This window comes from Haplochromis burtoni, unplaced genomic scaffold (assembly GCF_018398535.1).
Source record: "Haplochromis burtoni strain Fernald_Lab_line unplaced genomic scaffold, NCSU_Asbu1 Contig_32, whole genome shotgun sequence".
In the NCBI taxonomy this organism is placed as follows: domain Eukaryota; kingdom Metazoa; phylum Chordata; class Actinopteri; order Cichliformes; family Cichlidae; genus Haplochromis; species Haplochromis burtoni.
Window position 1 is genome coordinate 2,648,874 of NW_024582393.1, and position 21,481 is coordinate 2,670,354.

A 21,481-nucleotide genomic window follows, 5' to 3' on the forward strand; every position below is an offset into this window, starting at 1 on the left:
TTGATTGATTGATTGATTGATTGATTGATTGATTGATTGATTGATTGATTGATTGATTGATTGATTGATTGATTGATTGATTCCAACCACAACTAATGATTCTCAGCAGAGCTGAGCAGAAGCAGCTTAAGACTCACTCTCCCAGAATTGAGGTGGGGGGACACTGTGGGGGGACCAGCAAATTCAGGGGGTGCATTGCATTAACTTTTTAGGAATTACAGTCATTGATATCTAAAGTCCCCCATTTTCAAAGGATCAAAGGTAATTGGACAGGTCCCTAACAAGCAATTTTCTGCTCCCTTTTTTCATGACAAATAAAGCAGCTGGAAACATTTGGCGTTAATTCAAGTGCTTTTGACAGTTAATCTCAATGAGAGTTCCAAAGAAATGTTGATGTAACCGAAGGAGTTAAAAAAACATTCACAAAAACACTTGACTTGGTTAGATTTGGTAACCATGTCATTGTAACAAGTCTACGATCAAGAGAGCTGTTCATGGATAAAAATAAGGTGCAAACCACTAGGTACACTCAAGAACAATGCCATTAAACATATAAAGAACCTGCAAAGTTGAGTAAGTGTTGTAAATGTTGACTAATTACACCACAATGACAAGAAGAGAAAAATATGGAGAGAAATACCTAATGATTATTAAAGATGTAATTCTGAAGTGCACAGGGTGGTATTCTGTTCATATTCAGCCAAATACTGCAAAACTGATTAGTCAACACTTCACAGTGCAAATATATAATGACCCAAGGGATAATGCAAAAACAACCGGTGAGCCATGGCAATGAAATGGGATATTCTTCAATTGCCTATTTATCTGATCCCAACCTAATATAGCATTTTTAAGTAATTAAACACAAACCTGAATCCAGAAAGACCCACACACAAGCAGCAACCAAAGTGGCAAGAGTGCCAGCATAACAGAGCATCTCAAGGAAGAAAAAAGCATTTGGTGATATTTATGGTTTACAGACTTCAGGATAGGATTTTCCTTCAATTAAAAATAAATAAATCTTATTTAAAATGATGCTACTTTGTACAGTTAGTTTTTAACCCGGGGGGACACTGTATAAAAATTTGCTGTAACTCTTAAACAGCTAATGTAATGCTTTTGTTAAGCGCCTTTAATTAAAACTGAACTGGACTTCAAAATCGCATATTAATTGTAAGATTTGGAATCAATTGTGGTAGTCTGCCGATGTGGTAGTCTGTATTTTTTTAAACTACAGTCCCTGGCTATAGATTACGGAAGCGTAGAGCTGCCACCCAGGCACGACCCAGGTACAATATACTATCATGTTTGTACAATATACTTTTCACGTTTGAACAACATAATATCACGTTATTACAATATACATAATTATCACGTTCGTACAATGTATATTGTACAAACAGGAAAAGTATCTTGTTAGAACAATAAACTTTTCACGTTATAACGTACGTGATACATTTTTCTTTGGCCTGGGTGGCAGCTCTACGCTTCCGTAGCTCTACGCTTCCGTAATAGATATTTAGAACCTTATATTTTAATTTTTTTTTTCTTCAGCATAGGAAATTGGGGAAAGGAAGCAAATTGAAGCTTTCTCGGTCGGGTCTCGCGATGTCAAAGCTGCTACCGCGGGATTTGGGGCGGCGCTGCAGTTTGCTGAAACGCTTGGACGCAGTCTTTTTGCTGAGGTGAAGCAGCATAGCAGACACGAACTGCGTGCTGCCGCGGAGATTTTCCAATCATGGTAAGCTGAGCGGGGTTGGATATTTTGGCATGACTGCAAATTGTTCATTAAACTATACACTTTAAGTTTCTTTGCAGTTAGTTGGGTTTTAAGAGTACAAATGTCTAGTTAGATTTAGTTCACTTCTGTCGAGCTAAAGGCCCTCCGACATTTGGGGAGCAGTTCCGCTAGTGCTGATATTAGCTGGAAAAATATCTTACTTTAAAGACTTAAAGTGACTAATGATGTGTCCAGCTGTGTTAGTCGCAGTCGTACCAGAAGCACTGTTATATTGACAGTGCTGTAGCAGGTATTGTACTTTTCTAGGGGCCGTGTTAGCACAAGCTAGCTCTTAGCAAGCACGTTAATCGCGGGCCTAGGTCGACACGTGGGTTCATCGAGACTGCAACGTGGTTACGTGTGAAAGTTACGACAAAGCAATGGTAACTAAACCTGAAGTAGAAAAACACTTTTGAAAAAGCTACTGCACATTTATGCCTAAAATTGCAATCTTAGCTTAGGAATTAGTCGAAAGTGAAGTTAGCTCGTGTCTCGCTGGTCAGCACGTGGGGACTAATAAACACTTGATCTGAACGTAGTTTTAGAAACACCTTCCTGTTTTTGCTGGCTGCAAGTGTTACCTGTTGACATCTGTCGTCTAACTCGATTGTGCACGATCACCTTCCCCAGGTGTTGCTGCACGTGTTGTTCGAGCACGCGGCGGGCTATGCGCTATTCGCCGTCAAAGAAGTGGAGGAGATCGGCATGCTGCTGCCCCAGGTGCGTCCCCTTCCCTAACTCCTGTGTACTATCTGTTTTGTGTGCTCTTTAAGCAGAGCACTGATAATTGTGCTTTTGTGTCGTGTCAGGTGGAGGCGAGCGTGCTGAGCCTCGGAAAGTTTAATAGCATGGTGAGCTTAGCCGCCTTCTTCCCCTTTAAGTCGGCCCAGGCTGCCCTGGAGAACATGAACGCTATCTCTGAAGGTATGTATGATTATCATTTTTCTCTTTAAAAATCTTGTGTGGAAAAGTTCTCAGCTGTAATGATGTTTTTATAATCTGTCAATCCACTGAGTTATTGTGCTGACAGTTTCATATCAACCCTGAACACCTGAGGAAAGACATGGACAGATTTTGATTTGTTCTTTTATCTGTAATAATTGTTAATGAGACTACTTTAATTATATATCCAATTTGTTCTGAGATGGCAAATTATCGGGCTTTAATATAATAATATCACAATAGTCCGTGTTGCAGTTTATAGATGGCTTTCCATCTCAACCACATGTCTACAGATATAACTCTTCCATCCCTTGCAGGTGTAGTTCATGCTGACCTGAAGCTGTTCCTAGAGACCAATCTGCCCCAGTCTGGGAAGAAAAAATCAGTGTTGGGGGTTTCTGATGGCAAGATTGGAGCAGCGTTACAAGAAGAACTGAGCAGTTCAATCCAAACTGGAGGGGTGGTGGCTGAGATCACGCGAGGTGAGAATGTTTACCTGAGAGTTATTTCGAAATATGCAAAACGATACTGTTTATAAAATAATGTGGACTGTTGTGATGTGAGCTTGTGATCCTGAAACTCGTGAAGGTTCATACTGAAAATCTGAACAGCCGTTGGACCTGCACTTTTCTGTTGGTGTTCTTCTTAACACTCAGCAAACCTTCTCAATCTGTCCTGTCCCGTCAGGTTTGCGTCTGCACTTCCACTCTCTGGTGAAAGGTCTGACTGCCATGGCTGCCTCCAAGGCACAGTTGGGTCTTGGCCACAGCTACTCCAGAGCTAAAGTCAAGTTTAATGTCAACAGGGTAGATAACATGATCATCCAGTCCATTGCTCTGTTGGATCAGCTGGACAAAGACATCAACACCTTCTCCATGCGTGTTCGGTAGGAAATTTTCATCACACAGTAAAAGGACTGGTTAACTGGTTTTTGCATAAAATTAAACAGTTTAGGGAACATGTTAAACTTTCATGCTGTTAATCTTTCACTCTTTTTAATGTCAACCTCTAGTTTTGTGGCTTTTCTGTTGACAGATTTGCATCAGGCTTTTTGTAGTTCGGGGTATCGCACATTTTGGGGCGTCCTCCTAATGCTTACCACAGACAGCACACCTCAGAGTGCTGACTGTATAGAAACAGGAGGTACATCAGTTACTCCCAACACTTCTGCTCTGCCAGCTGTTATCTGGTGAGGCAACACTGTTGGGTGGAACATCGTGTATATTTACTAGCTCAGCATCTTGTAGCTGTTTGGGGTGTTGTGACGCATGCATTCATTTTGGTGTGAAATATCCTGGTGCAAACTGTCAGAGTGCAAGATCATCTAGAACATTTAGGCATCAGTTATTGTCAGCTTTAGCATTCAAGTCTTAAAAGCTCCAGGCTTTTCCTACCGATACAGGACTCTGTGAATAGAATTGGATATCTAAAGAGAAGGAGAAGCTGTAATTTTGAAAGGGATATTTTTCCAGCAGTCTTGAACTTTGTGCCATCTTAATGGGTAGTTCAGCATTTAAATGTTTAGTCCAAAAATCCTGCACTCAAAGTTTTAACACCCTCTTGTTTATCTACAGTGAATGGTATGGCTACCACTTTCCGGAGCTCATCAAAATTGTGTCCGACAACTCGATGTACTGCCGCCTGGCTCAGCTCATTGGAAACAGGAAGGAGTTGTCAGAGGAGAACCTAGAAAGTTTAGAGGAGGTGGTGATGGACAGTGCCAAGGCTCAGGCCATCCTGGATGCATCACGCTCCTCTATGGGTGAGTACACCACACATTCAGAGTATGTGCTGCATAATTTCACAAATACACATCCTGCTTGGGTCAAAGTTAATTTCATCCATATCCAAAGTTAATTTATGCCAGCTTGACTCTGGTTCATCCACATACTCCACATTGTGCCCCTTTTTTGCCCACTCTGGACTACAAGTGTCCTTGGTGTCTAACACAGGGGGGTAGAGTAGTTCTCTCATAAACCTGTAGTGAAGGCATGCATCCTCACTGCGGATCCTGTCGGGAGAAACAATCTCACGTTTCATGCCATGTACTGGTTTAAAATGTCACAAATGCAGCACCTGCTAAAAATATAATGCTGATCATCCTCTGGTTGTTTGGTCTTCAGGTATGGATATATCTCCCATTGACCTGATTAACATCGAGAGGTTTTCGAGTCGTGTCGTGTCTCTGGCTGCCTACCGGCTGGAGCTGCAGGAGTATCTGCGGTCTAAGATGAGCCAAGTGGCTCCAAACCTGGCAGCCTTGATTGGAGAAGTGGTGAGTCGAAGTTTTATTTTTAACCCCGACACACGGACCAATGATGTTATACCAAAATCTGTCAATCCACTGAGCCAGTGTGATGAAAAATGTATTCGGTGCTGATGGTCCTCATACTGTGTTTTGCATCCAGTGTCAAAATTGTGATTTATTTTTTTTTGCTTAAGGGGGCCATAACAGATTGTCTTATCTCCAGGTTGGAGCGCGTCTGATCTCCCACGCCGGCAGTCTGACCAACCTCGCCAAGTATCCAGCATCCACGGTTCAGATCTTGGGAGCAGAGAAGGCCCTGTTCAGGTACTGGGGCACCCCCTCCCTGCTGGGGAAAAAAGTGGCTGCAGTGATGGCAGGGCTGGGCTGGAGCAGAGCTGGGTGACTGGAGAAGACCCAGTCTCCTCTGGAGTGATCCTGCTCGCCCAAATGCACACCCACAGTCTGAGCACCCACTCACAGCACAGAGGTAGAAATTTGGCTAACGGTACAGAATGTTTGAAGTTGCCATCAACAGTGTCTAAAACTAAATTCTAGCGATAGCATCCACGTAGCTGCAAAGTTAAGTTGTATGTGTTCTTTTAAGTGCCTTCCAATGTGCATATTTTAATGTTGTCCACAAGAGGGAGCTGTTAAGTTGCTCGCATATTAGTTATATATGTTAATGTGTGTACTGCCATTTGGATGTGGCTGAACCTCATGTCACTGGTAGTTGTCCTTCCTGATAAACTGCATGTTAAACCTGCGTATTTCAAGTCCGGTTAACTGTTGTGTGTAGACTTTGAGCAATAGACTGTGAAAAGGTAACATTTCACACCTGCCGTTCATCCTGATTATGAAAGCAGCTGTATTTTCACAGAGCCCTGAAAACGCGTGGAAACACCCCCAAGTACGGCCTCATTTTCCACTCGACTTTCATCGGCCGTGCCGCTGCCAAAAACAAAGGCCGCATCTCCAGATATTTGGCAAACAAGTGCACGATCGCCTCACGCATCGACTGCTTCTCAGGTGAGTGACCCACCACACGCCTGCATCGGCTTACATACATGTGGCATCATTGCAGTGATGCTCATATTTTTCGTCAACAGTATTCAGCCTTAGGGTTGGTGTTGAGAAGCTTTCTCCTGAGCAGAGCCACATGTCTTTTAGGGACGCTGATTAGTCAAGTATAATCCGCTGCTTGTTGATTAAGCTGAAGTTTTCTCGCTCTCTTACAGAGTTGCCCACAAGCGTGTTTGGTGACAAGCTGCGTGAACAGGTAGAAGAGCGGCTGTCTTTCTATGAGACCGGCGATGTACCACGGAAAAATGTGGATGTCATGAAAGAGGCTCTCAAAGAGGTTAGCTTGAGATTTTTATTATTGATTTTTAAATGTCTTGTCAAAGGCCTAACAAATGGAGAATCAAGTTCCTGTAAGACATTTCAAAAGTATCTTTGATTCTTTCAATCTCTGTATGCTGTAAGTGATGAGACATCTTTCCCTGACATCTCAGTGAGGGTAAAAGCTGATTTAATGAGCCTGATGCAGCCCCTGGACCTCTGGGGGGAAAATCCCATTGTTTTACCCTGATTTAACTGAATTTGTCGTGGGGGTTTTTTTTCTCTCTCCTCATCTTAGGCTACTGATGTTGCAGCTGAGATCAAACGCAAACTAGAGAAGAAGGAAAAGAAACGTAAGAAGCGTGAAAAGAAGTTACAAGAACTTGGAGAAAATGGAGAAGCTAACGGTGACACAGAGGTAAGTGTTGTTTTTCTGTGGCCTTGGCATGTTATGATTTGAGATGGGACCCAAACATGGTCTCTTCTCAGTGTACGCCATGCCATATAAGCAGACTCCGAACCATTGGCTGGTCCTAATCAATGGGCTTGATCACTGAAGAGAGTCGTACATTAAAGCTGTATCACAGCCATTGGGCTTTCAGGCTTCCAAGCATTGAAAAGAGTGTTTCTGATATTTAAATTTATTTATTTTTGTCTGAAGGTGGAGAATGGAGAAGAGGACAACACTCTTAAGAAGAAGAAAAAGAAGAAACAAGCAGCTGAGGAGATGGAGGCACAGGCAGAGGAGGCCCCCTCTGGAGAAAATGGAGAAGAGACTTCAGCCAAGAAGAAAAAGAAACGAAAAGCAGAGTCGGAGGAAGCTCCAGATGCCGAGGATGGAGCTGAGGAAACTGAGACTCCTGCAAAGAAAAAGAAGCGAAAAACTGATGCTATGGACACACAGCCAGAGGAAACCCCAGAAACACCCGTGACTGAAAAGAAAAAGAAAAAGAAGAAAAAAGATGCTGCAGAGTAAAGAATGGATGTGTGGACAATAAAATTCTTATTTTTGTGTACAGTTTTTGTTTTAATTCAGATAACCCCTACATAAGGGCGTTAACTGTATGTCTAGTATATCAGTAGCTTTGTTGTCCTGTCTCTTATTTTTGTATGAATGCAGGTTATTTTGCTAATGAATGCTTATAACTGTGCCTTGGAGTTGGTAGAATTTACCTGCACTTCTGAAAATAAATTGCCTCTCAAGCTTTATTGTTTTTGTTAAAAACATTTTTTTTGGGGGGGGGGGGGAGCAGCATCACTGTTAACAGGTAATATTTCCTGAAAACCATCATTGGGAAGCTTTCCAAAAAAAAGTCATGTGCTACTGTAACATACCCCGTCCAGTCGGTTCACCTGGCACACATGACCTTGATTATATAAGTTGGCATTTAAAAGTCACTGTACTGAATGTCCTCATCGTTATGGAGACGAGGCAGGCACATTTCAATACACCATTGCTCCTCGAGGCTAGTCCACATATTTTCGTGTGGACTGTTGACATAACTAAAATAGTCATGCATGCACAGACTTTCTGAAAGGCTAGTTTTTGGCAATTATGTGCAGAGGCTAACTGAAGCTTAATCATAACTTAATGCAAGAAGAAAATCTGATGTACTCTTGTCTATAGATCTTCAGCATATTAAATTTTTAGGTCTGAAACAACTGCAGTGTGTATTTATACAGGGTGCACTTTTGTAAGCGCAGGTCTGGACAGTGGCAAAACCATTGTGGACTTTCAAAGTTGCTGAATGTCAAAACAAGAGTGTGGCCACTGTGTTGTAAGATCAGTAATCTATTTAACAAGGAACAAATGCTTAAAGTTTCTGCTGAACTGCTTCAAACTGTGCCGATACCCATACTTCCTGTTAAATGTCAGCCCTGAGCAACATTGTTTGATTACACATCAACAGTCCTTTGTTGTCATACTTTCCAAGTATCAGTCTGAATTCATAACCTCCAAGTGTAGTAAGCAAATACTGATGCCAGATCGATAGAAACTGTTCATTAATTTTAATTTGGACAACAAGGATTAAACCAATGTTAAAATGACATCAAATCCAAGGCCTGGCTGGTCAAGCCAACCAACTAGTAAGAGTCAGGGAATGAGAGACAAATGGAAGGAAACGGGGTAAAAGAAAACTCTAGCTATCAACTCAAGTCACCCTCAATATAAGGATTCACAGATGCGGGAGACCAAAGTTACAAAAAAAATATTTCTTCTAAAATTAAAAAAAGGCTTTTGCCATGAAAATGATGGGTATAATCTATGTACATCATTCTCAGTTCATGTATGCATACAAAAAAAATCCACATCACAAGATGCTTGTGTTCAAGTATATTCACCATCTTCATCTCCATGATTTAGCATTCTCATCTTTCCATTATTTTGAAATAAAATGTCCTTCAAAATAAAAAAAATGCAGAAAACCACATTTTATGTCCTACCAATACATATATACTGTATAAATACATACATAAATATATTTTACATACAACAGCCATAAATTTGAAAAGGGGATATACAGAGCAAAGGGGAGGGGGGTGGTGGTAGTGTGTGTGTTTTAGCTTGTGTTGTAAATCGTTTGTCCCTCTATGATCTTGTCAGTCAGATATACTGGTGTGGTGCACGCACACATCACAGGTGTAGTCGTTCTCAGTTGGCCCAGTAAGGGGAGCTGCCGTAGCCCGACTTGTTGACTTGGCTCTTCTGCTGCAGGCTACTGGACTGGCCACGTTGGCTCGGACCACCCTGAACATCAAACATCAATAAACAGGTAAACATCCCAAAACAGATAAACATGTATGAAGTGACAAAGATGAAACCCAGGAGACTGCTGGGAAGTATCTGTACCTGTCCATCCTGAGCAAGATGGTGGTGCAGCAGCTGTGAGTGTGGTTGCTGGTGAGGCAAGATGTGGAGGAATGGGGCAGGTGCATAGCCTCCAGGAGCTGCTCCAGGGTTCAGAGGCCCTGGACCCCCCAGCGCTGATGGCAGACTGAAGGGAGGAGGGGTTCCTGCATGGAAACCCTGCTTATCAAAAGACTGCAGATAGAGAAGGGATGATTTATTAGTAAAGGCACAAACAGCACAGCAACACAACAGGGTGGGTGTGCAGCTGACATTTGTCACCTGGGTCTTATTGTAAACACTTCCACTGATGTCTGGCACACCGGAGTTACTGGATGTCACTGAGACCCCTGGTAGAAAAACGGTACAATTAAAACTTGGACTTTAAAAATTCAAATTAGCAACAGTGTCTTTTCTTTGTACCTTTCCCGGGGCCAGTAGCAGCAGATTTGGCTTGTGCCTGTGAAGAGGAGTTGTACCCTTTACTGTATTCCACTCCCGCCGGCCCTGCTGTCAGCTCTTCGTACCCTGGAAAAGAAAACATCTTGTCTCATCTTGTCAAACAAATCACAGTAACAACCCTGCTCGAATTGCCAGTGCTGACAGGCATTGGCATCGGTTTTTAGGAACCTGAGCTGAAGGTGTGCTGGCCATAGCCGCTGGGCTGCTGCTGTGTCTGCTGCTGGAAGGGGCTAGCCGAAGGGTTTCCCAGGCCGAGGCCCATGCTGTGCTGCTTGGCCGAAGCTGGTCCTGGCCCTCCAGGAGGAACAAACATAGTGGGGCCATATTGGAAGGTAGCAGCACTAGGTACGGCACCGGGCACTCCAGGGTAGTAAGGCAGGCCTGTGTAGCTGTAGCCTGGCGGCAGAAAGGCCTGCTGACTGCTGTGGTGCTGTGGCTGGCCCTGGGGCTGAGGCTGGGCCTGAGGAGGCTGAGGCTGCGCCTGGTTCTGTCCTTGGCTCTGAGCCTGGGGAGGCTGCGGCGCCGCAAGGCTTGTGGGGGGAGCTGGGGAGGTGGAGTCATTCCTGCCAAACTTTGTGACTTCACCTAGCAAAAACAGGAGAGAAGTCAAGTGAGAATAAACACCGGATTTTAGGATTTCAGCCAAGAGTTAAGGTGCTTTACCTGAGTAAGGGTTGTTGGCAAGGCTCCCGTCTCTGCCGGAAAGAGTTGCTGCGGGGCCAGGGAATGTTATTCCATAGTAATCCTGCAAAGAGGGCTAAAGGAAGAGAAGAGGATCAGGAGAGGATCCACGACAACCTAAAAATCTGAACAAGCACTAAAGAGATGACAAACAAAGAGTTGTCCCACAAGCGTAACAATTCATCTCACCATTGGCAGTCTCGACTGGAGCATATGCAGGTCCTCATAGCCATAGATCTGCTGTGAGGCACAAAAAACAAGAAGGCTCAGTCACACATCCTACAGAATACTACATGTGTAAATACAAAAGCCCAAGCACACAAAAGTGACTCTGGATCTTAGAAGGTCTACTTACTGGGTAAGCAGGCAGCAGCCCCCCTGGGCCCATAATGTACTGGTTGGGCAGTAGAGGAGGCACACCCTGGGACAGGTTAGGAGGAGCTTTACCTGTCAATACAATAACACACATTTACTTTAATGTACATCTAAGGGCTCCAATTAGAGCCACTTAAAAAGGTGGTATCATGGAGCCAGTGGTATAGGTGAAAACAATGCCCTTAATGCATTACCAGTGGAGGAGGAGAGCAGGGGTGTAGTCCTTGGAGCAGAGAGGTTGGATGTGGCAGTAGCTCCATTGGAGCCAAGTCCCAGTACTGTACTGCTGGTGGCGGTAGCAGCTGAGTGAAGTCCGCTCGTACCAGCAATACCGCCAACTGTGCTGCTCATGTTGTTGCCCATGCTGGGCATGTTGGACAGGTGGCTGATGCTGCTGCTGCTACTGTTGCTGCTGTTGTGGGCTGAGTGGAGTGCTGAGGCTGTGGGTTGGGATGACGTGTAAGAGCCAGATGAGGGAGCCAGAGAGCTCACATTGCTGCTGTCAACACTGGTGTACTGTAGACAAAGAAACAAAAGAAGTGGCTTGAATTGAAGTAGTTCTATTCGATTTATTCTGCAGATTTCATTTCTTAAGGCATGCTGCCTATACTGGTTATTAAACTGGAGACACCCAGATGGCAGGGGGTCCTTTACCTAGGATCCCCTCCCCAAATAATCAAGACATTTATGCTTTTAAGCCTACTTTGGCTTTATTTTTATTAGGACTTTGGCACATCAGCCTGTTATAATTCCATGTTATTAAGCTGCAGAGGAAATCACACAGAGAACAAACAGGTACTTACAGTGTGAGAGCTGGAGCCCAGAGCTGAAACTGAGGAATGACTGCTGACATGACTGCAGAGGGAAGGCACAGTGGAATGTGTGATCATTAGCAAGTGTACAAGGAGGCACTACAAGTCAAGAGGTTGGTTTTTTGTTCGTTTGTTTTGTTGTTGTTTTTTTAAAGATGACACACTGAGAAAAAAAAATCTTTCAACCATTTGGAAGAAACAGCAGGCAGATGGTAACGGGTACCCAAACAGTATGTATTCTCTTTCGGAGTAGGGAACACAAATGTCTAAATTAAAGCTATACTAAGTTACTGTGTGTGTTTAAGTGTGTCACCTGTTGAGTGAGTTGAGTTGGCTGACTGAGGGCAGGTCCGCTGCCAGGCCGGAGAGCGTGGTGGAGCTGTGTGGAGGCATGGTAGACGGTAAATGGGAGGAAGGAGCTGAGGCGCCGTTGGTGCTGATGTTCATAGACGGTGACTCTGGTTTTGGTGTAGAAGAAGCTGATGAAGCTGAGATTGGGAGTACATAATCGTGTAAATAACCTGAATGAGCTTAGCCAAATGAAGAATGTTGACATTTGTAAAGAGCAACAAATATGCATTCAACTGACCAATTAATCAAAAGTAACTCACTGTCCAGAGCAGCAGAAGTCCTCACACCATTCAAACCGTTCTGGTGGTAAGAAAATATAGAGCAGCTGTGTTTTCATTCACTGATAACAGATAAGAACGTTTACAGCATCTACAAACACACTGTATCAACAAAACTTGAATTCAATTCAGAGTTGACATTATTTGGCAAGACAGTGGAAATCAACCCTAAACAAATTTATCATGTTTGACAGGAAGTTAGTATGAGACTGAGCAAATGACTCATGACCTGTAATTTCTGAGTGACACTGTTTTTACAACAGGAAGTAATACTGTCTGGTTGCGTTGATGACCAATGACCTCAAAGATAGAAAATGGTCAAAGATTAATTTATCCCCCCTCTCCATTCAAAGATTACCACCTTTGAGGACAGATTTTGTGAACTACTGCTCATTAGTCCCTTTTACTCACCATCACTGGCCCCGTGGCCTCTTTGTTCTGAGAAAATGCCAGTCTTGTGTGAGGGGGCATGGTCCCATCATAGCTCCCCCCCACCGTGGAGAAGGGAGATGAGGAAGGTACAGAGGCGGAGGTGGTTGAGGTTGTTGAAGAGGAGGAAGGAGTGTTGGTTGAGCTTGCGGTCCCTAACGATGAGGAGGTGAGACTCGGCAAAGCCACTGTGGAGGAGTGATAAACTGGCTCTGATGAGGAGAGGGGCAAAGACAGGGCCACCGAGAGAGGGCTGCCCAGTGACTCACTGCAAGGCACCAAAATGAAAAGTACAGATAGGTTGACAGTTTAAAACTTTATGTACCATTTTCCATTCTGAGTCATCTATGATTAAATCCATCTTTTACACAGCATCTGACATACACAGTGTTTTGGGGATACATCTTGTTAAATGCGTCGCTCTTGCATTGTTTTAGAAAGATTTAATAAGTGATCAGAGGCGACACAGTACCTGAGCGGTTTAGAGTACAGGCTCGTCTGGCTCTGTGCCCCCGGTCCTGTTGCAGGTGGTGCTGGGGCAGGGGCCGACGTGGACTCCCTCGATGCTGCACTCACGCAATTATCCACGACTCCAAATTCTGGCAACGCCGATTCCGAGCCAAAGTCTAGCGCTCCAAACTGGAGGTTCAGTCCAGGAACATCTGCTGAGCCTGGCATCTCTACTGCAGTGGATGGGATCTTTCAGAAAGAAAGTGAAACAAGTTTTAGCACCTGGATATAAAGTGTGTAAAACTGATGACTTTGGTTTGACTCAAAAGTAAAATTCTAATAATAACAGCACACTTAAGGATAAAAGAATAAAAATAAAACCCCATGCGGGCCATAAGGTTCGTGAGTAACTAAGTATTTATCTGAGAGCTTAAGGCCATTGCTATCTGTTTACCTTTGACGTGGGAGGTATCCTTCGTTTCTGGCCTTTGAGCTGTACCCGTTGCTGCTGTGTCGTGCTGTTGCCCTGAGGGTCCAGCCCTGCATTCGGGGCAAGAGGTTTAGCACCAGCAGGAGCCATCACCGGGCCTGCCTGTGCTGGAGTGCTGGTGTGTTGGGGAGCAGGCGAGGCTGAAGCAGATGGTGCTTGCTGTTGCGATTGTGGACTCGTCTGACGCGCCAAAGGCAAGGAGGGGCCCGTGTGCCTCTGAACCAGCTGACTCAGCACAAGAGAAGGCTCTGGCTGCAGACCAAACTCACCTGCAGATTCACAACAACCAGAAGGAGCCGGGAACAGATTTGAAATAAGTGAATATAAATGCTTATGTAATAAACAAAAAAGAAAAAAAAAAGTGAGCACCACTTTTTCATTTGTACACCTACGGCTGTACTGTGAGGACAGTGAGGTGGTGTTGGATTCTGAAGTCTTCATGTCCCAGCTAGAGGAGGAGGGTGGAGGTACAGGTGCTCCCAGGCCTGGCAGTCGACCAATAGAAGTGTTGCTTCCTTGGCTACTGACAGGAGGGGTTGCCTGGGATGAGGAAAGCTGACCCAAGCCAGGACCCTTCAGCTGTTCCAGTATCTGAGCTCCAGGGCTGGCCTGAGTCCTTTTAGCCTGGCCCAAGTCCCCAAAACCAGCTCCCAGCACTGATGACTGGCACAGAAGAGGAGAAAACAGAGTCATCAATCTTTGTTTCTGGATCTCTGTACAACACATGGCAGATCAAAGACCATGTGACATGAGAAGGAGTGTAGAGTGTATTTTTACCAGAGCAGCATGTGCGTAGCTTGTGCTACTGGTGGCACTGCGGCTGTGGGGCTGCTGCTGGTGATGATGGGAGTTAGTAAAGACCAGACTCTGAGAGGAAGAAGAAGGTGGTTCTCTTGCTCCAACCACAGGCTTCTGCAGCAGAGAAGCGAGGTCCAGACTAACAGACAGAGTCCATTCAGCCAATTAGAAAATATATTACAGCAAAAAAAGAAGAAGAAGAAGCAAAAATTTAATATAACATCTCTTAACAGGAAATTCTTGACCCCCCTGCCCAAGAAAAGTGTAAAATATAAAGTTACACACCTTTGCCCAGGGGTGATGTGGTTCTCAGCAGCAGGTGCACATGAGGAGGTGAACACTTTGGTCTCTGAGAGCTGCAGAAGGACACAAAGACAGACACACAATTGTTACACCATCAAAACATACCTGCTACTACCAGTCTGTAATGTGTGACACTGTGTCAACTCACACTAACATCCTCACTCCAATCCTCAGCTGCCCAGTCTTCCAAAGTATTCCTCCAGGCAACTAGAGGACAACCAGTAATAAGTGAGAAGTGCAGACAGAATAAGCAGGTGTACAAGAAGCAGTATGCAAACTCTGATAGGGATAACGGTCCTGTCTGCTCTGTGGGCACACACCTGGATATATAAGCCATGAGCTGTTTGTATGTGAATGTGTGTTCTCCTGAGCTCACCTGTTCCATCTGTGCTGTTGTTGGTCGTTGTGTCCCAAACCTCTGTTTGTGTGGTCCCTGTCCCAGCCTCTGAGGTATAGTCAGCAGGATTGAAAGTCCTGGAGAAGATTTAAGGAGACAAATACTGAGACAGACACACAAACACACACACACACACACACACACACAAAAAGTGGTTTTCTAGTAATAGAAGTAATAGAAAATACTGCCAGATGAGAATGTGCGTAGTTACAGGGTTTTAAAAAAACCTTAACAACAGGCTTTTTTTCCCCCTCCTGGCTGCTTGGCCTTCAGATTTCTGTCAGAATGCATTTATCCTGTTAGTTTCTAAATGAAACATCTTCATTCTCATTGAAAACGTATTAATTTTCACCTAAAACTCTTAGAAGAATGAAACTGTGTGTGTGTGTGTGTGTGTGCGTGCGTGCGTGCGTGCGTGCGTGCGTGCGCATGATCCAGCATACCCCATCCCCTGGGCTGAAAACCTGCTTCCTGTTGGTGCTCTCCCTCGACCTCGAACTCCAGATCCTGTGTAATAGTCACACAAAGGTTAACAACTTACCCTCAAGTGTTCGCTATATTGACAGTGCTGTGTTGGTGCATCTGCTCACCTCTTCCACCTTTGACCCTCCGACCTCGATCCGAGCCTTTGTCCACTGGTGTCACCTCAACACCGTTCTCCTCTGGACGTGCTATGTATGTAGAAACAAAAAAGAAAAGTGACTAACATGAACAGTAGGACAAACAATACTGAAAATTGAAAAACTGAAGTTCCTTACCCTGTCGGCTCCGACTGGCCCCCTTGCCTTTGCGGTTGCCAGTGGCACGACCCTTGCTAGCCTCCCTTTCGCCCTTCTTCTCCCGGTTCTCCTTGTTCTCCTTGCTTTCTGATGGGCCTTCTTTCACCAAGGGCTTCTTCTTTCCCACTGTTTCCCATGAGGTCTGAACACAGAAAAGGATTTTTTTAATTAAACACTGACACCTTAAATAAACAGTACTGGATTAATAACATAATAATAATAATACATTTTATTTCAAAACACCCAAGCAAATAAGAGCAAATAAGACAAGCATAAAAACAGGAAATGAACACAATAATAAAACAAAGTTTAAGAGCATGGAGAAGTTATACAGAGTAGGCTATCTTGAACAGGTGAGTTTTGAGGGTGGACTTAAAACGGGGGAAAGAAGTGATGTTTCTGAGGTCAGGGGGTAAGGAATTCCAAAGTTGAGAGGCAGAGCAACTAAAAGCCCTGCCCCCCATGGTAGTAATAAGACAAAAGGAAGGAACAGGAAGAAGAAGAGAAGAGGAGGATCTGAGGCACCGGGATGGGATGGAGACCTGTACCAAATCAAAGAGATATGGTGGGGTAAAACAAGATACCAGCACTGAAGCATTCAAAAGCAGCTTTAATTTAAAAGGAAAAAGGAAAAAAACAAAACAAAAGATACTGAATAACATTTTATCTGTGATTGCAGCTGCAGGCAGCAGCAATTATTATTGTGAAGAAAATGAAGGGTATTTTACATCCTTTTCCAATGAGCTACTGATGGCAGACTGCCCAATTTAAAAGGTAACTCCTAGGTAGTGTTTTCAATTGAGGTTTTAGGTATTTTAACCAGCTCTTTAATCAGCTGCTTACAGCCCTCCTTCACCACCACTTAACTGAATTAGTAATCGCAATCCCCTCTTGTTCTTCCCGTCAAATGGAGTGCAGTTAGCGAGTGCTCCGGCTATGCCTGGTTAAACTGTTTGTTTACTTTTGAGTCACACATGCCTTCTTAGGTTGATTCTACTCAATGGTATGTTTTTGCTTCAAGTGGTGAAACAAGTTTGTTGTTCCCACCTTTAGCGGGAACAGTTTTTTTCTTGAGTATTTTGCCAGAGCATTGTGCTTTGTTGGAAGTTACCAAAGTAGTTCCCTTTCTTACTAAAAGCCTCTCACTGTCAGACATGTTTGAGCTTGTCTGCTTGTCCATGCTGGGAAACCTAAGTCACGGCGTCCTCATATCACTGGTACCGTGATATGGCACTTTTGTCGTATTATAGCAGATGATATGATATGCCACAGGCCTAATGGTAACCCAACATGAACTTGTGTATTTTGCTCCAAGACATGCCATGCCAGATATTAGAGGGCACTGAAAAACATGAAAAAGAAAGATGCGATGTTGATGATTTTTGACCACCCCTATGCAGTGACGTGTAAATAAATACAATAAATACCAGAACAATTTTCCTTATTGTGAAACTACTCCTACAGCATAAGAAAAATGTTTCAGAAGCATCTCTTTCTTTATGACATAGTGAACAGTACAGGTTTCAGATTACGTAACAATGATAGCATTACAGTAGAGACTTCCAGGTAAGACGGAAAACCAGCTATTTGTTATTTTTGGGCTTCCATGAAAGCAAAAACAATACTGATAGTCGAGCCTGACAGTCTTTCCTCAACATCTGAGCCAGCTGGTATTTTTCAAATCTGCTGAGACGTTCAGACACAACACCCAAGTGCTTGCCAGGCATTTAGTGGCCTGTTTGACCTTGCGCTCGGAACAGAAGACCAAGAAAAATTTTGTACAACAGTTCATGATTTTAAAAAAAAAAAAAGTCACACAAGTATTCACAGGGACACAGCGCAGCTTAGAGACTGATGTTAGTGGATATGTGCATATCTGACAGAGCTCAGATGACACTACTTAAATTCTATTTTAACCAATAAGGTTCTCTTCAAATCCAGAGCAATGGCTCACACTCCACTTTAAGAGTACATGAAAATTTGAAAGTGACAGTACTGAACATTTCACTATACAGCCTGAGTATACACAATGATAGCAGCTAGCAAACCCTGATGATGCCATTAAATGACACCAAAATGTTCATGTTTCATTTGTTTTAAAGTTTCAGCAACTTGTTCTCAACAAAAGAAAAAAAATAGACATCTCAAAAACCATCAAACAGAGGCTGTTATGAACAGTCAAAAGCAGATTAAAGGCTCTATATGTGTACTTTGCATTTATTCCGTTTATTTCACCTAAAGTTGTCATTTACCATGTCTGTGTTGCTCTCCAGGAGGAAGTTGATGGCTCTGCTGACATCCTCATTGCAATCATGGAGCGCAACCATGCACTCATCCTGGTTTTTCCCCGTCACTTCCATCAGCTTGGTTAAAAAAGAAAAAAGAAAACATTAGAAAACAAGATTAGTAATGTCAAATGATAAAAACAAATTGCACAATGTAGATTAACGGAAGAACATGAAAACATAGCCTGATTCTCCCTAAGAGTCTGACATAAGCCCCACACAGTCTGACAACTACTTAAGGGTCACTAACCTGGTTAACTTTGCCCTCAAAGTCAGCATCATTCTTGTCATAGATCATCTGAGCAAGCCGGATCTGCTCAGCAGTAGCCTGTAACACAGAAACAATTGGACAGCTTTTACCAAGAGAAAAATGAGGAATAAAGTATGTGAAATATAAAGAGAATGGATTCAAATGTTTGTTTTGTTTTGAATTGTCTGAAATCACTTTATATTGTCACAATATAAAGTGCATGATTGTGAAGCTGCAATCAAAACAAAAGAAAATACTTTTCAGTACTGATCGTCAGATAAATTGCTTGTCATGGTTGTGTTGGGCTTTGATTTTTTTTGCTTTTTTTCCTCTTACAATGTCAGCATTTCAAAGAACTGTGGTTATAGGTATGCAGTGGCTCACCTGTATTTGTTTCTGTGGTTGTGATGTGTGAGCGGAAGCTGGCAGCGCTTTTTCCCGAGGGCTCCGGGCCTTGTCGCCGCCCAGCGAGCTCATCATATACAGTATATACAAAACTCTGTATGTACAAAATAGAAAAATCTGCAGAAGGAAAACACAACATGTGTTGATGAGTGAACGGAAAGGAAAATAACACTGCAGTTACTGTGTTGCTAGAATAGAGCGTCAGTGTTTGTTTTTATTTTTCTTGAATAAGTCCGAATGCCAAAAGTATGTGCTGTGGGTATACCTAAGCCTTATTGGACAAATATGAATACTCCCCTTATGGAGGCTGTAAGCCCCACAGTTGGCCTGGTGACGCAACAGCTTTGCTGAAAATCTGGGTCAAGGAGGGAAAGCAACCCAGTGTCCTCTTACAAACAGCACAGAACTCTGTGTGTGCGAGGCAGAACAAACACTACACACCCTGACCCCACACCCCTTGCTTTTCTAGACAGTTTAAAGCAAATTTGTTGTACACACTCCAAGCACCAAACTTCTGCAGTGAAATACTGAATTCTTCTCTATACTTCTATAGTCCTGTGCAATACAGATCTTGTTTTACATTGGCACCAGCTAACATGTTTTTAAAAGCACATAGTAAGCAGTATCAGAATCACTTCCACAAGGAAGGCTTTATTTACCCATAAGCATACAGCCAATGTGACTTCTCAGTACTCTGTACTGCAACGTTTACCAGTGAATTTTCACTAGTGTCCATCATAAGGACGACTACAGATGTTCCCACTCTCCCACTTTGTTTTATGTCAGAGAACAATAGCAAGTGCCTGAATGACGTTTGCAAATACAAAGCTGCCATTGGCTACTGGACTGAACAAAGCTTAACGCACAAGGACGACCAAGCTTCAAAAGGAATTTTAGCTTTTAAAAAAGCAAGAAAAAAAAATATTTTTGACTTTGGGAATATATGAAGTATATATAATAAAAATATTTAATAAAAATATATGATAAAAATATTACTACATCGCAATTACGGGTATCGACAGTCATGGCCACAAACGATAACAAAACAATAATCCACTAACAGCATTTCGCAATTCCTACTATATTTATGTTGGCAACCAGAAATATCAAATCAGAGACAAGTTCCACGAAGCCCCGTGTTTATATACATTAACTTATATCTGTTTACAAATGTCTAAATTATATTTATCTACAGGTTATTATTCCAGTAACGAAGGAAGCGGAGGGTTGTTTTGAACCAATGCTAACATTAGCCCGCTGCTGTTACTTATATTTCGAGTTTAACAATGAGACACTTTGGTAACGGCTAACATCCCATATCGCTCTTTGAAAAATAAATCAGATTCACGTAGCATCGTTTTAGATTGAATACTAACCGACTTTGTGCCTTTGGTGTTATGGTCCCCTTTGTCCTCGCTAGCAAGAACTGAAGTTAGCTACCAGCTTGCTAACGCTGAGACCGTAGCGTCGATAGTGAACAAACGATGGAGTGGGATCGCGGATAGCTAACGATGCTATCTAAATCTGGTCCAAGTTGATAGCCAACGGCGGTCTAACTGGCTTCTTTAAGCTTTATATGCATTTAAAGGTCGACACCGCCATGTTATGACAGTTGCCTTTAAACCAGACGTGCCGCAAACATGTAAACTAGACGCTAACCAAGCTAACAACAAAGGTACACGAAATCTAAAGCAAAGGCCTCGTAGCGAAGCACAATCCCATCCCGACATTGCTCGCCGGGAAACAAGACAACAGAAAAATTGCGAAAAAACATCCTTCACAACCTCGAGAAAACGAAACAGAAAAGCCAGCGACCCGGTGCGTCACCAAAAAAAGACAACAAGCACGTAATTAAAATACCCGAAAACACACAAACCTGAGTTGAAAATCGCAAGAAAATATGTTTTTATTACCTGCTAACACGCTTCACTCGGCCAGCAGCAGACAGGATGATCACGTGACGCGTGGTGCCGCGGTGGATGCTCATCTCTCGTCTCCAGGTCACAACTAAACTTCTCAGGTTTTACCATCAGCGATGTCCAGTAAAAACGCAGATTTACTGGATTTTTAATCGTGGTGTGCTTTTTGAAGACGCACACAGTTACGTATATCAGATAATGCTATGATAATGTACATAAGTGCAATGATATTTGCCAATCGCCTACACGTTTGACATATTTGTTTATAAGGCATTAATCTCGCCAGAGTGTCAAGTTTACATTATTAAGCTTAACTGAGCGAAAGTGATCAAATGTAAGGCTGGATTTAAGGGCATAAAGCGTCTGCACTTTCATATTGCTTACATCTCTTGCCTGTGTTTCTTTGATTTTGATTTCTCTCCCTCACTTATTATCTGGAGAATTTTCAATTTGCCATTTTTCACAGAGTTAACGTCATCTCTCATTTTTCAGCTAATGTGGAGGCAGAATTCATCCATATGCGCATTTACGCACTGTGCCATGTACGCAAACTGTTCCTCTTTGCAATGCTGTCTTTTAAAGTTAGATTCAGACATCAATCTAGACATACTGTAGATCTTTTTGAGCTCCATTAATTACAGCATTTTGACAGACATTTTACTGCTGAATATTAGAAGAAGAAAGCAAACTACACGAGTGTGGTGTTTTGTACTGAGCTGTATGACTTCACTTATGTTCAATATGGAACGATTTTTGACTGAAAATCTTAAACAGTGCAAATCTTACAAATACACATGAACTGTAAAAATAACTATTACTGGCGCGGACACAGCAGGTATTTTGGTGGTTGGCCTTATTGTA

At 43.0% G+C, this 21,481-nt stretch overlaps 3 protein-coding genes and 3 non-coding genes across 10 annotated transcripts in view; 4 read left to right on the top strand and 2 right to left on the bottom strand.

Moving 5' to 3' along the window:
- The window catches only part of mlnl (motilin-like), a 6,671-nt gene extending 4,179 nt beyond the window's left edge, over positions 1-2,492 (bottom strand). For 2 of the 3 annotated variants that reach the window (XM_042219410.1, XM_042219411.1), the window contains exon 1: positions 2,362-2,492. The gene's annotated coding sequence lies outside the window, so the exon portion shown is untranslated. Of the gene's footprint in view, positions 1-870; positions 1,290-2,361 lie in introns of those variants that run through there. The other variant, XM_042219412.1, reaches the window with a different exon arrangement.
- nop56 (NOP56 ribonucleoprotein homolog) lies at positions 1,619-7,517 on the top strand. Its single transcript, XM_005918648.2, has 12 exons — positions 1,619-1,741; positions 2,411-2,500; positions 2,590-2,704; positions 3,040-3,204; positions 3,410-3,608; positions 4,297-4,484; positions 4,846-4,997; positions 5,194-5,294; positions 5,848-5,996; positions 6,206-6,327; positions 6,607-6,726; positions 6,970-7,517. Exons 1-12 carry the CDS (start codon positions 1,739-1,741, stop codon positions 7,282-7,284), a joined length of 1,719 nt encoding a protein of 572 aa, XP_005918710.1. The 5' UTR covers positions 1,619-1,738; the 3' UTR covers positions 7,285-7,517.
- On the top strand, positions 3,805-3,940 carry LOC121814283. The gene has a single exon (XR_006054251.1). It is a non-coding gene; the product is annotated as a small nucleolar RNA SNORA51 (small nucleolar RNA).
- Positions 4,633-4,751, top strand: LOC121814284. The gene has a single exon (XR_006054252.1). It is a non-coding gene; the product is annotated as a small nucleolar RNA SNORA26 (small nucleolar RNA).
- On the top strand, positions 6,447-6,514 carry LOC121814282. The gene has a single exon (XR_006054250.1). It is a non-coding gene; the product is annotated as a small nucleolar RNA SNORD57 (small nucleolar RNA).
- Positions 7,518-8,303: 786 nt separating the features above from the next.
- Positions 8,304-20,716, bottom strand: ubap2a (ubiquitin associated protein 2a). 3 transcript variants are annotated; one of them, XM_005918653.3, is made up of 27 exons: positions 20,615-20,716; positions 18,681-18,818; positions 18,297-18,374; positions 18,014-18,124; positions 15,741-15,903; positions 15,573-15,653; positions 15,426-15,489; positions 14,962-15,059; positions 14,734-14,792; positions 14,568-14,638; positions 14,262-14,421; positions 13,877-14,147; positions 13,449-13,753; positions 13,017-13,243; positions 12,527-12,812; positions 12,098-12,137; positions 11,800-11,974; positions 11,478-11,529; positions 10,869-11,190; positions 10,655-10,746; positions 10,489-10,539; positions 10,282-10,375; positions 9,787-10,203; positions 9,580-9,684; positions 9,439-9,506; positions 9,160-9,351; positions 8,304-9,057 (listed from the first exon to the last, which is right to left on the bottom strand). In XM_005918653.3, the coding sequence occupies exons 2-27, from the start codon at positions 18,774-18,776 to the stop codon at positions 8,962-8,964; spliced, it is 3,774 nt and encodes a 1,257-aa protein (XP_005918715.1). In that variant the 5' UTR covers positions 18,777-18,818; positions 20,615-20,716; the 3' UTR covers positions 8,304-8,961. The 3 variants fall into 3 exon arrangements, with proteins under 3 accessions (XP_005918715.1, XP_005918716.1, XP_042075340.1); XM_005918654.3 differs by lacking the exon at positions 20,615-20,716 and adding an exon at positions 20,078-20,608; XM_042219406.1 differs by lacking the exon at positions 20,615-20,716 and having other exon boundaries at positions 18,681-20,608.
- Positions 20,717-21,481: the final 765 nt, after the last annotated feature.

Bases quoted from the DNA above. Each gene is read 5' to 3' on its own strand.
- nop56 (XM_005918648.2), top strand. The intron at 2,705-3,039 runs GTATGTATGATT...CATCCCTTGCAG, and splicing joins CATGAACGCTATCTCTGAAG to GTGTAGTTCATGCTGACCTG. The intron at 5,295-5,847 runs GTACTGGGGCAC...GTATTTTCACAG, and splicing joins GCAGAGAAGGCCCTGTTCAG to AGCCCTGAAAACGCGTGGAA.
- ubap2a (XM_005918653.3), bottom strand. From the start codon at position 18,776: ATGATGAGCTCGCTGGGCGGCGACAAGGCCCGGAGCCCTCGGGAAAAA. The intron at 15,654-15,740 runs GTAAGGAACTTC...CTACATACATAG, and splicing joins GGCCAGTCGGAGCCGACAGG to CACGTCCAGAGGAGAACGGT. The intron at 10,376-10,488 runs GTGAGATGAATT...CTCTTCCTTTAG, and splicing joins TCCAGTCGAGACTGCCAATG to CCCTCTTTGCAGGATTACTA.